Genomic DNA, 11,817 nt, shown 5'->3' with positions numbered 1-11,817 from the left:
CCATAGAAGTTGATCATATTGTTGAGCGTAGATGAAGATGTATTTTATCTATTATCGAATCTATTTCAGTAGGAATTTCAAAACCCAAATTTGTCCAGTCCCATACATTATTTTTGAGAATAGTTGAGACAGTATGGGCATTATGTGACTTAGGTAGTGGACCTATAAACATGGATCTCAAAGTTGTACCCGTCTCAAGCCATGGATCAGTCCATAGATTAGTGTGGGTCCTTGTTCCTACTCTACAGTAGATACCCCGTTGACAGTGATTCCAACGCTTTACAATATTACGCCAGTTTGAAGAAAAATTGTAGCCAGATTTTTGATGAAGGTATTTATTTAGGCGATTCATTGCCCAAAGAGCTCGAGGATTCTAAAAAGTTCTCCAGGCTAGGCTGGCTAACAATGCGTAATTTTTAGTTCTCAGGTTTTGGATACCCAAACCACCTTTTATTGTAGGTGTTGTAATTTACTCCCATTTAAGAAGATGTAATTTCTTTTTAGTGTCAGTGGTACCCCACAGAAAATTTCTTTAGTAACGATTCAATTTATTAATGATGTTAGTCGGGATGTGAACATACTGCATGATATGATTAGGAAGAGAATTGAGTGTTGATTTTATAAGAGTGGTTCTTCCCGCCATAGTTAAAAACTTAGTTTTCCAACCCGCTAGCCTGTTTTTGAAATTATCAAGCAAAAATTGGAAATCACTGTTTTGAGATCGACCATTAAAGATTGGGAAGCCCAAATATTTTCCAAAAGACTGACCCTCCTTTATTGCAAAGGATTGTAACACAAAAGTTTTATTGGAACGGGAGCAGTTATTTGAGAAAAATATTTTAGATTTATCAAAATTAATTTTTTTACCTGAAATGTGATTGAAGTAGTGAAGAACATCAATAATCGCATGACAGCTTTGTGTATTGATTTTAGAGAGCAGTATGATGTCATCCGCAAAGAAAAGATGGGAAAGATCCGGACCATGTTTGGAGATTCAAATTGGTTGCCATTGTAGGCAATCTACTGAATGATTAATCATGCGAGAGAGCATTTCCATACACATTATGAATATGTACGGAGATAAAGGATCCCCTTGTCGAATTCCTCGTGAAGGATTGAAATAGGATGTACGTATTCTATTAATAAGTATTGGCGTAGTTGTAGTAGTAACACAAGACATTATTAACTCTGTAAGAGAGGTTGGAATATTAAAGTATAAAAGAATTTTCCTTATGAAAGACCACTCTAACCGATCAAATGCCTTTTCAAGGTCTAATTTAAGAAGCATGTAGCTTGTTTTGCCTTTCATTTTACGAAAATGGCTGATAATTTCCTGAACTATTATAGCATTATCAGAAGCTCTCTTTCCTTGTTGAAAGCTAGATTGTGTGGGTCCTATAATCTTAGAAAGAAGAGGCTTAAGCCTGTTAACAATAATTTTAGTAATTAATTTATAAATAGTATTGCACAGACTTATAGGCCTATATTGTTGAAAAGTGTGTGCATGCTTGACTTTTGGGATAAGGCATATATAAGTACGATTAAGGTCAGGGGGAATGACCTTATCAGTGAAAATTTATTTACAAAACTGGATAACTTTAGGGCCTACTTCATTCCAATATTTTAGGTAGAAGAATGGATGTAGACCATCCGGACCAGGTGCCTTATAAGGCTTGAATCCTTTCAGAGCTTGAGTAATTTCAACATCAGTAGGAACAACCTGAAGGATTTGATAATCAGTATGCTCCATTACATTAGAAGGAGCAACCTGAATATTAGATGTAGAAAGTGTATGATCTGTGGCAAACAAATGTTGGTAGTAATCAAATATTTGCCTATGTATATCATCAGTGTTAAAAGTCCAATTTCCTACTGTATCTTGTAAAGCGGTAATCCTATTTCTTCTTCTTCTCTGTAGTGTAGTCATATGGAAAAACTTAGTATTTGCATCACCATCATTTAGCCAAGATATTCGAGATTTAAGTTTCCAAAAATCTTCTTCTAAGCGCAGAATGTTACTATAATCAAGAGTTAATTGTTGCTCCAGGTTTTGAAGGAACTTACTTGTAGGATAATGAACAGAAGATTGAATGCCCATGAGTCTAGCTAGTAACTTACGTTTACGCGTGAATATGTTTCTAAAAGTGTACTTATTCCAGTATATAGCAGCCTCTTGGAACCTTTTTGTTGTGCTAATAAGGTCTGCACTATTACCCCAAACCTCATGTACTAGTTGTTGGAATTGAGTGTGTGTTGTCCACACTGTCTCAAAGCGGTAGATTTTCTTATAATAGGGTCGTCTAGATTCCAATGTTAATAATAGCGGACAGTGATCCGAGTAAGTGCGTGGTAAATGTTGAACCGTCGCCTCAAAATATATATTAAACCAATCATAGTTTGCTAAAATATGATCTAGGCATTCTAAAATTATGTAACCATGACGACGTTTGTTAGTCCACGTGTACCTGCTCCCCCTAAACCCTAAATCCATCAAATTACAAGAATTTATAAAATTATTGAATTTATCCGCTCTACTGTTACTTATTGGTAGACCCCCCAAACTTTTTCCCTGCACTAAGTATTTCATTAAAGTCCCCACCTATTAGCCAAGGACCAATTACATAATTTTCCTTAAAATATCGTAAACTATCCCATAGTGTATTTCTAGCACCATAAGAATTAGTAGCATAAATCGCAGATAATAACCATTTAGGAGTAGAAGGGCATACCTGAACAAGACAATGGATTTCCTGTTCTGACATTCTCATTTCTTCCACATTAATGAGTGTGTCATGCCATAACACTACCAATCTACCTACGAGTCCATTGACAGGCACCTGCGACATATGAGTGAACTGGAAATCGTCGCGAAGAACTATGTGATCCTGCATGTGTGTCTCCAAAAGTATAGCCAAGGCTGGCCTATGATTATCTAATAATGATCTAAAGTGGCGCCTAAACTCAGGATTATGGGAACCCGGGCAATTTCAAATGATAAAATTCATACAGTTAGGGGAAAAAGTAACTCTTTCAGTTGGAAATGGAATCTGGTGATTGACAGCCTCCATGGCTATCATTCCCTGATCCTCTACTACATGACTCGGTCGAAGCGTTGGAATTATGACTATGGCATATTTCCCGCCCTCTTAATTTGTCATCAGCCTGAAATTGAGACTGCATGTGACTAACTCTGGGGGGCATTTTAGTATGAACTTTTTTTCGTACTGCTCTTTGAGGTTGTAAAGATGAATGCCCTTTAGCCACAAGTATTCGTGCGAGTTTCCTTCATCTCTGCCAGGATTGCCATCAACTCCTGATTTGTTTGCGTGTCCAGTACGTTTGGAGATTGTGGAGGTGATGGAGAGGGACTCATTTATGGAGTTAGAAGATCGTTCGGACCGAATGGGGTAGAGTATGGTGATAGAGGGTTGAATGAGTCGATCGGTTGAAACTAATGGGCATATATCTGTCCCCAGTGGTGTGGAGGATAGAATGGGAGCAGATGCATATGAGGGTTGACATATGGGGTCGGTGGGTGCATAGGATACGCCCACTGTGGTTGCTGTGAAGTTGATGCTTGATGATCTAGTAGTAGTGGAGTCTGAGTTACGTACCACTGTGTTTGAGCATATGCCTCCATCCCAAATCTCATTCCCTCCTTTACAACTTCTGCCAGGTGAGTTGGATTTTGGACTAGGAGGATTACTTCCTGATTGTTGAGCTCTAAGGTGAAGATCAGAGCATAGCCCTGGAGCCCCATCTCCAGCCAAGACTGTAATGGCTGGTCCGCCATGTGAGGTTGAGAAGCGTAAATCAGTAGTGTTGATGGGTGTGGAACTTGTGGGCCTTGCATGGTCAGATGAGGTAGATGAAAAAATTGATTGTTGTGGTGGATTTGTTCTCTGAAGTAGCTGTTGTAGTGGGTATTTGTGAAGTTCGAGCGCTGCATGATTTTTGGGTGAAGAAGAAAGCTTAGGTAACTCTATATTAGAAGATAATATCGGAGGTATTCTAAAGAAAAAGATAACTTCTTCAGAGTTAGTAGTGATATTATTTAACGGCCCAGTAGAGTGTTTTGAAGAGGATGGTGGGATGGTGTATAGATGATGGGCTTCACATGGAATATAATCATTAGAGGTTATTGGAGTTGGAGAAATAGTAGCTTCATAGGCTACTGTAGCATGCAGATTAGTTTGAATAAATAGAAGTTGTAGAGGTAAGTTGGATTTTCTGTTTTTTGGCTATTAGGAGATGTTGCCGTGTTTGATTGGTCAGGCAGGGTGGCTGGGTTAATATAAAGTTCATTTGCCTGACGTGTCAATTGGTTGTCAATTAACGTGTGTGAGTTGTTTTTTGATTGAAGGTTATCTTGGGTGGACATAGAAATAGGAATTTGGTAAGTATTATCTTTTATGTTACCATTTGGTTTATTATTTAGCCCAATAGGCCCATCAGAATAAGTCTCAGAATTGCCAAAGTTTGGAGAGGTATCATGGATATTGATAGGTGAAAGATTCGTATTGGCCTTGTTGGAAGATAATAATGGGCTGGTATTAGAAGTTTTATTTTTAACTAACATCCGAAATATATTGAAATTGATTAGAAATTTTGTTGGGCTGTGTAATTATGTCATTGGGGTAACAGTTAGTTTGGGCCTTGTTCAGCCCATTAGGTATAGAAAACTTACTTGTTACCGCCGGTAATGTGCTAGGTTCCGCCTCCCTTGAATTCATCATGGTTGAGCTTGCATGTTTTTGTAGTCGGTTACTATTCCTCTTTGGAAATGTAACTGTTTTCCACGCTGTTGATTGAAGTTTAACGGTAGGGTTTAATGTAGATTGAGGTTTAATAGTAGAGGTTGAAGCAGAAGGAGAAAGTGAGGTGTTGGTGATGAGAGAGGATGTGGTTATTTGCTTTTGAAAGAACAATGTATTAATGCATGGCCAAAACTTCCACATGCAGTACAAAGTAGATTAAGTCCTTCATATTGGATGATTTGTTTGTGGTTGCCAATATGAAGATGTGTTTTGAGAGTTTTTTCTAGTGGCACCTCAATGCAAATTCGTGCATACCTGCCCCTGGAAGTAGTTGTTGTGCAGGTATTGACCTTTAGCAATTTACCCAATTTCGCTCTCACTCGCTGTAGAATTTCCATGTCGTAAAACTCAGTAGTGAGTTCAGGCAGTCTTACCCATATAGCAGAGACGTTAGTTGAGTGTTAGAGGCAGTAAATTTAGGTTCCAACTGTCCGACGAAGAGAAAATGGTTTAGAACAAACCCAGGACCCCCATGAAGTGCTTTGCGCAGATTTTCTTCTTTCTGGAATTTGATAAGGAAGAATTCAGACCCATGGTCAATTAAAGATATGTGTTCCGTAGGTTGCCATACGGGAATAATTTTTTGTTTCAGCAGTTGATGACCAATTTTTTTCCCAAAAACTTTAACAATCACTGATAACTTCCAAGCCGTATATGGTCGTGATTTATCATCAGTAGATAGAGGAATAAATAAATCTTCATCAACCTCAGTAGGAGTGGTTTCATCAGAGAAATCCACATACGGTTGTTGAGAAAGTTGACTATCAGTAATGGACAGTGATGAGTTGTTCGAGATCGGTTCTGCAAAAACGTTTTTTGTTGACCTAGGGGAGGAGAAGGGTCATCAATCTGCATTTTTCCTATATCAGGTGGTTCTTGGGAAGGTTGCAAAGGGAATTTAAAAGAGTTATGATTCATTAGATGTGTTTTTGGTAACATGAACGAAGGGTAAAGGAGCTTGATAGTAGAGTTGTTTAGAAAGACAAGGTCTTACATCTCTCTTAACTTTTTTCTCTCTCATGTTAATTATATGGCTCCAACGTATTTCTACCTCAAATACAATAGTATTTATTTTTTGACCTTAATAAACATGCTTACTTATGTGTCACGGGAATAATTATATGTAGATCAAATAAGAAAATCTATTTGTAGTACCTCACGAATATTAAAAGTTCTTAATTTATTTATAGTTTTAAGTTCGTGATATTGAAGTTATTTTTTTAAAAGAAAGTTCTTATGAAAAAATAACTTTTGGTGTTTAGTTGGCAATAACCATCCTTGCTTAAAGACATTGTCAATTTTCTTATAGCTATCTTGACCTTTAAGTTTGTACGTTATTATCAATCTTATTAATACTCAAAAAATTTATGAAAACAGTATGTCATTTGATAAATTGTTAGTATTAGTTAATTTTAATTATATATTTTTTTGAGAAAATAGTTTCAGCCACCAATCAAATCGCTTAAAATCATGAAAAAAATAAGGAGTAACTTTTTTTAGGAGAACGTTTTAATAAATTCCCCCAAAATCCCCAACCTGCTACTCCTCTGCCGCCTCTGTAGCTCCCAAACGCCACTAACAATCAGGTAAATTTTCGTCTAATCTCTAAGCACAAATTGCTTCAATACAAGCAACTTATAATCGCTCAATTCATATTTCTTTGACTTATTTCTTTCCTTTTTTTTAAGATGTGGTTTTGAGCTTCCATATGCTTAGCTCGTTTCATACTAAGTTCAGTTCTGGGCATTTATAGCTTTTGAGAACTGGGAATCGTTTGAGAGTCGTTTTCTGCAACGTGGATAATGATTTGTAGATGTCTGTGAAATAGTAAATATTTAGTGGAATTTGATTTTAGGCTCAGTCAGGGATAATACATTTTCCATGTATATGACATGGGTATGGATACTTCGTTTTAACCCTTCAATATACACGACAAAATGGCTAATAATTCAGAAAACTGGGTGGTGACTACTTATCCACACTGATGCTGGATACATACTTGCCCACGAGTTCATATAACATAGTTTACAATTAACTCCATTATTATTGTTTGAAGTTTTGCCCGATATATATTCTTACCCTTCTTGGCAATGAAATGTAATGGTTCTAGGCTAGCGTCGAGGGAAACGTCATCTGTGTAGGGAAAGGGGGGAGTTTTGGTTCACGTTTGGCGAGTTTCTGGTTTGTATATGTGGTCTGATGAGAAGAAATGGTTAATACTGAAAGGAAAAGATCATTAAGGTAAACTTAAGCAGCTCAAACTCTTTGGTATTATATCCGGGGGAAGATCCTATAAGTAGTTTAGAGAAGGCCTAAGTTCATTTCATTGGTTGCTTTAGTAACATATGGTTCTATAAGTATTTGAACAGAATGCACTAGTTGGAGTATAGGTGCCTCTTGGTTCTGTAGTGAAGTTTCTGTCTTTGCGCCGCTGCATATCTGATATATAACAGAGAAGCAGACTTCGTACATAGTACTTTGTGTTGGATCTTTCTGAGTATCTGGGTTCTGTTTGAGGCATTGAGGCTTGAGCTACAATGAAACTGGAAACCATATCCTGGCCTACATGCTCATTTAGGATGTGCATTATTTGTTGTCATGTTGCAGAAACGGAAAGGAAAAAAGTTTCCCTGTACTTTTTTGGGGTTCCGCGTAGAACTGTTTGTGGCGTATTCTTATATGGGAGGAGAAGTGAATCTGAATATGTAACTTATCGAGAAAGTAAATCTTGATATACATGTTTCAAATTCTATTGAATATGTAGGATGGCCTAGTCTTAATTTATGGGAAAGCAGACAGTTTCGACTTTTGAGTTCGCTTTTATATAATCGTGTTAACCCAGAGCTGTGCCTATTTTTAGAGGAGCAGAAAAGGGGAAATGATATTGTACCTTTAGCAGCTGGAAATGGTTCTTCTTGTTCCTTTAGTTTACAGAACAAAAAGAAAAAAACAAATTTCTTATTTCATTGAGTTACATGATGTCCTCTTGTCTGGGACCTTCAACCTACCCAAGCCCTGCTCCTTCAGGCCTCTTCAGAAACAATTATCCTTCATAGTGGAGGAATATATTTTACTTTTTTCTTTTCCTTCATTTGTAATATAAGACCATCTCCCATGGGTTTCGGCCGGTGTGTGAAGGCTGGACCACAAGAAGGGATTTGGCATCAGTGACACAAAGAACATGAAACACCTTCTACTCCTTTAACAATTTTTTTTGGTGTGTTTGCCATTTTGCATTTATATGATGCAACTTGTTTGAATGAAGAAGAATGCCCCATTTAGATGGATTCAGTGCTCAAGTATTTCATCTAAGGTAGTCATGGACTTGCAATATGTCCACATGCGTGATATGTATCTTCATTGAGTGTTTTTATGGGATGTATGCTCGAACATTAACTTTCACAGCACACACAATAATCTGGCTTTTTTCTTTTTGATTGGTGACACTAAATAATCTGGATTGAGGTGAGGACTGAAATGATGCATTGAACATAGGATATGATGATGGATGCTCAAATGCAAGAAGCATTATCCCCTCCTCAAGTGAAAGCCACACTCCGCCTTGGATCAGAAACATACTCTGTTGAGGTATGTAAAGGGATTCTCTCTGAGCAATTGATCTCTATGAAAGAGCAAAGCATGACTATACTGAAGGACTACATTACCAAGCATAATGTTCCAAATGAGGTCCCTGATGAACCAGAAGAATTTTCTTCAGAAGATGATGGCGAAATTCCTGTGCAGCCCTCTGTAAAATCCAAGAAGCGCAAGTAAATCTATTTTCTCCTTTTATGCTTATGTCATTGTAGGTTTTCCTATTTTTATGATGGCTATTAACACTCTTAAATGGTGAAATTGTAGTTGAAAAAGATGTGGAATTAATTGCCAGTTGCCATAACTTGAGATCAGGGGAACTGTTTTAGTAGTTTATGAAAGTGAGATGTGAATGCTTGGTGAGAGTTCCCCTTCCTCTTTAATTGGACAATATTTCGTTTGAGTGGAGTGTAACATAGGCCCTTTGTTTGTTAGAACTTGTAATGTTTTGAAGATTGTATTCGTACGTCATATCTGTCTTTTTAAATGATTGATCAAAAGTGATTACAATGTTATGGTTGTGAACAATTTCCTCGTTTCTGTCTCTATTTCATCTATTTCTCCCCTGCTACCAATGTACGAAGACTAAATTGGTCCATGCAATATGTTACTTGGGTAAAAACATATATAATGGGTAGACACCAATTTCAATTCTACCGTATAATACTGTTGAGTTTCACCTTTCCGCTCAGAAAGCAAAACTTTCTTTACAAACATATCTTAGGACGAAAGAAGACATAGAAGTTCTGCTCAGGCTAGCAGCAAACTATACTGCAACCTAGCAACCTAGCCATAGAGAGCACTTCATACCATTTGGAATTCACTCACAGTCTTTGAAACAACTGATGGATACTCATCAGCATCATATGCAGAATTCACCTGGGTATTCTCATACTTCTCTTCATCATCCCAGATTGCATATGCTTCCTCTCCATGGATAGCGTAATCTCCAATTTGCAACACCTCTTCCTCCAACCTAAGGGGCACAATCAACTTGATGAACAAGCAGACCAAGCTTGTCATGACAATATTTAAACATACGATGAATCCGATTCCAGCTAGTTGAGCTCCCATTTGCCGTAGCCCAGCTGAGGTCTTGCCCGTCTGCAGACCGTAGGCTAGGCCGATATACCTTTCCCATTCAGGTACAAGGTAAAATAGCCGACAGAGCTTTGGCACGGCGAAAAAGCCAGTGAGAATACCTCCTAAAATTCCAGCTAGGGCATGGGTATGAAAGACGGCAAAACTATCGTCGACATGCCTTAAGAACTTGATCTTCTTGTGAAGGACTGTCATTGTGTACCACGGTACACTTCCTGAAGTTAAGCCCATCAGGATGGCCGCCCAACATTGAACAACTCCTGTATTAGGTGAATGTACCCGTTAGTCCAAAAAAAGGACAGCCTGGTGCACAAGGCATCCCGCATCATGCATGATCCGCGCAATGTACCAGTTAGTCTAGAATGGAAGAAGATAATCTTGGATTCTATCTAGGATATAAGTTATGTGCATGGATAGCAGGTTATTACTCTATATTCTAGGTTAGCATATTCATTATATACTATCAGTGTACAAGATTTGAACTTATCTAAGGCAATGGAGAACGTACCTGCACCAGGGGTGATGCAAACAAGGCCAGTGATCATGCCATTAACAGCTCCGATGACAGAGGGTTTGCCAAAGACAGACATGTCTAGGACCAGCCAAGTAAGGAGGCTGGTGGCAGTGCAGACATGTGTATTCAATACGGCTAGCGAGGCGTCAGTGCTGGCGGTATAAGGTGCTCCACCATTGAACCCAGTCCAACCCATCCATAAAAGGCCAGCACCGGCCAGCATCATCAGAATGTTGTTTGGTGGAGACCTCTCTCTGTCTTTGTCCAGTCTTGGCCCTACCTGTTAACATTAGTATTGCCATTGAACGTCCCCAGTCTTGATCAGGGAAAAAAGATCACCTCAAAGTAAGATTCTGAATAATCTAGGGAGAGTTGAAACTTTCAAGATTAATATTCCAGTTTAAAGAACTATTTTATAATACGATTATGAAAGGTGTGCCTCTCTATCTTCGTAAGGTAGGAGTAAGGTCTGCGTACACACTACCTGCTCAGATCCCACTTGTGGGATTACATTAGGTTTGTTGTTTGTTTGTTATTATGAAAGGTTTATGAATTGATTATAGATTAAACCTGCCTGAAACTCACTTTTTTTTCTTCAAATTTAGTGCTATTTAGAAAGTCTATGTCATTATTCTTTAATTATTTTTTTAATCTTTTCAGATACAAAGTGGATGGTATTTGTGTTTTTTTTTTTTGGGTAGTTTCAATATAATAGCCTTATAATACACAAAACACATTAGCCATAAATTAAGTGAAATCAAGTGTCTATCTGGTAATTTAAGAGTCATGCTTATTTTATGTCCTTCATTTAATGTTTACCGGAATACATCTGGGATTATTTGGTTTTTTCACGAAAAACTCTATATATATTACCCAGGCTAGAAAATTACGAGAACATCAACTTTTGAAAAACGAATAGAAAGGGGAATTAAGTTCATGCTCTTGCGTTGAATTACTTACCCAATAAGCCGCAGTGAAACCAGCTACACCAGAAGAAAGATGAATAACATAGCCTCCTGCAAAATCAATAACTCCTAGCTTGGACAGCCACCCTTCTGGACACCAAATGCTAAATGCCCCAATAGTATACGAAAAAGTATGCCACAAAGGCACGAACAACATCCAAGCTATAAAATTCATCCTTCCAAGAAGCGCGCCAGCGATTAAGATTGGCGTAATAGCCGCGAAAACGAATTGAAAAAACACCATACTTGCTGTAGGGAAGTACCCCAAGAATGCTTGTCCGAGAAGATACTTCTCGTCCAAGGCGACAGCCGGTTTTCCCCAAAAGACCACAAGCTTGTCACCAAATGACATCCGGTAGCCCCATCCTACCCAACATATGAGAACAGAAGCAAAGTCATAGAGTGCCATGAATGCTGAATTGATTGCCCATTTTTTCTTTACCATGCCACCATAGAGGATGACCAAGCCGGGCACACACTGGAGCCCGACTAAGGTGGCAGCTGTGAGCTGCCACGCGTTGTCACCTTTATTCATCCATTCTGGACTTGCCTCATCTGTTGATAGATTTGAGGGAAGTTCCATTAGTGATAGTGTCTCTTGCAATAGCGAATTATGATTCAATTACCCGAGCAACAAATTATGAAGATTCAAACGATTTTAAATGAAGCAATATGAATTATGAGAGTTCATATATTAATATCGGTCCTCAAAACGCTTGGGACTGAGGTGTGATTGTTGTAATGGAGCAACAGTAAGCAGGAAAATTCAAGGTTGAAGTGTCTAATGTTATGCTTAAGAAGGGTTTAACAAGTGCTAATTTTTACC

The 11,817-nt window shown here is 38.1% G+C and overlaps 2 protein-coding genes across 2 annotated transcripts; one reads left to right on the top strand and one right to left on the bottom strand.

Moving 5' to 3' along the window:
- On the top strand, positions 6,297 to 8,926 carry LOC109215694. Its single transcript, XM_019379836.1, has 3 exons — positions 6,297 to 6,403; positions 8,313 to 8,587; positions 8,679 to 8,926. Exons 2-3 carry the CDS (start codon positions 8,316 to 8,318, stop codon positions 8,680 to 8,682), a joined length of 276 nt encoding a protein of 91 aa, XP_019235381.1. The 5' UTR covers positions 6,297 to 6,403; positions 8,313 to 8,315; the 3' UTR covers positions 8,683 to 8,926.
- Positions 9,048 to 11,574, bottom strand: LOC109215610 (ammonium transporter 3 member 1-like). Its single transcript, XM_019379739.1, has 3 exons — positions 10,987 to 11,574; positions 10,021 to 10,306; positions 9,048 to 9,772 (listed from the first exon to the last, which is right to left on the bottom strand). Exons 1-3 carry the CDS (start codon positions 11,572 to 11,574, stop codon positions 9,216 to 9,218), a joined length of 1,431 nt encoding a protein of 476 aa, XP_019235284.1. The 3' UTR covers positions 9,048 to 9,215.

Source organism: Nicotiana attenuata, chromosome 1, assembly GCF_001879085.1.
Source record: "Nicotiana attenuata strain UT chromosome 1, NIATTr2, whole genome shotgun sequence".
Classification (NCBI taxonomy): domain Eukaryota; kingdom Viridiplantae; phylum Streptophyta; class Magnoliopsida; order Solanales; family Solanaceae; genus Nicotiana; species Nicotiana attenuata.
The sequence above is the reverse complement of the archived record's forward strand: the minus strand, read 5'-3'. Positions and strand labels throughout refer to the sequence as shown.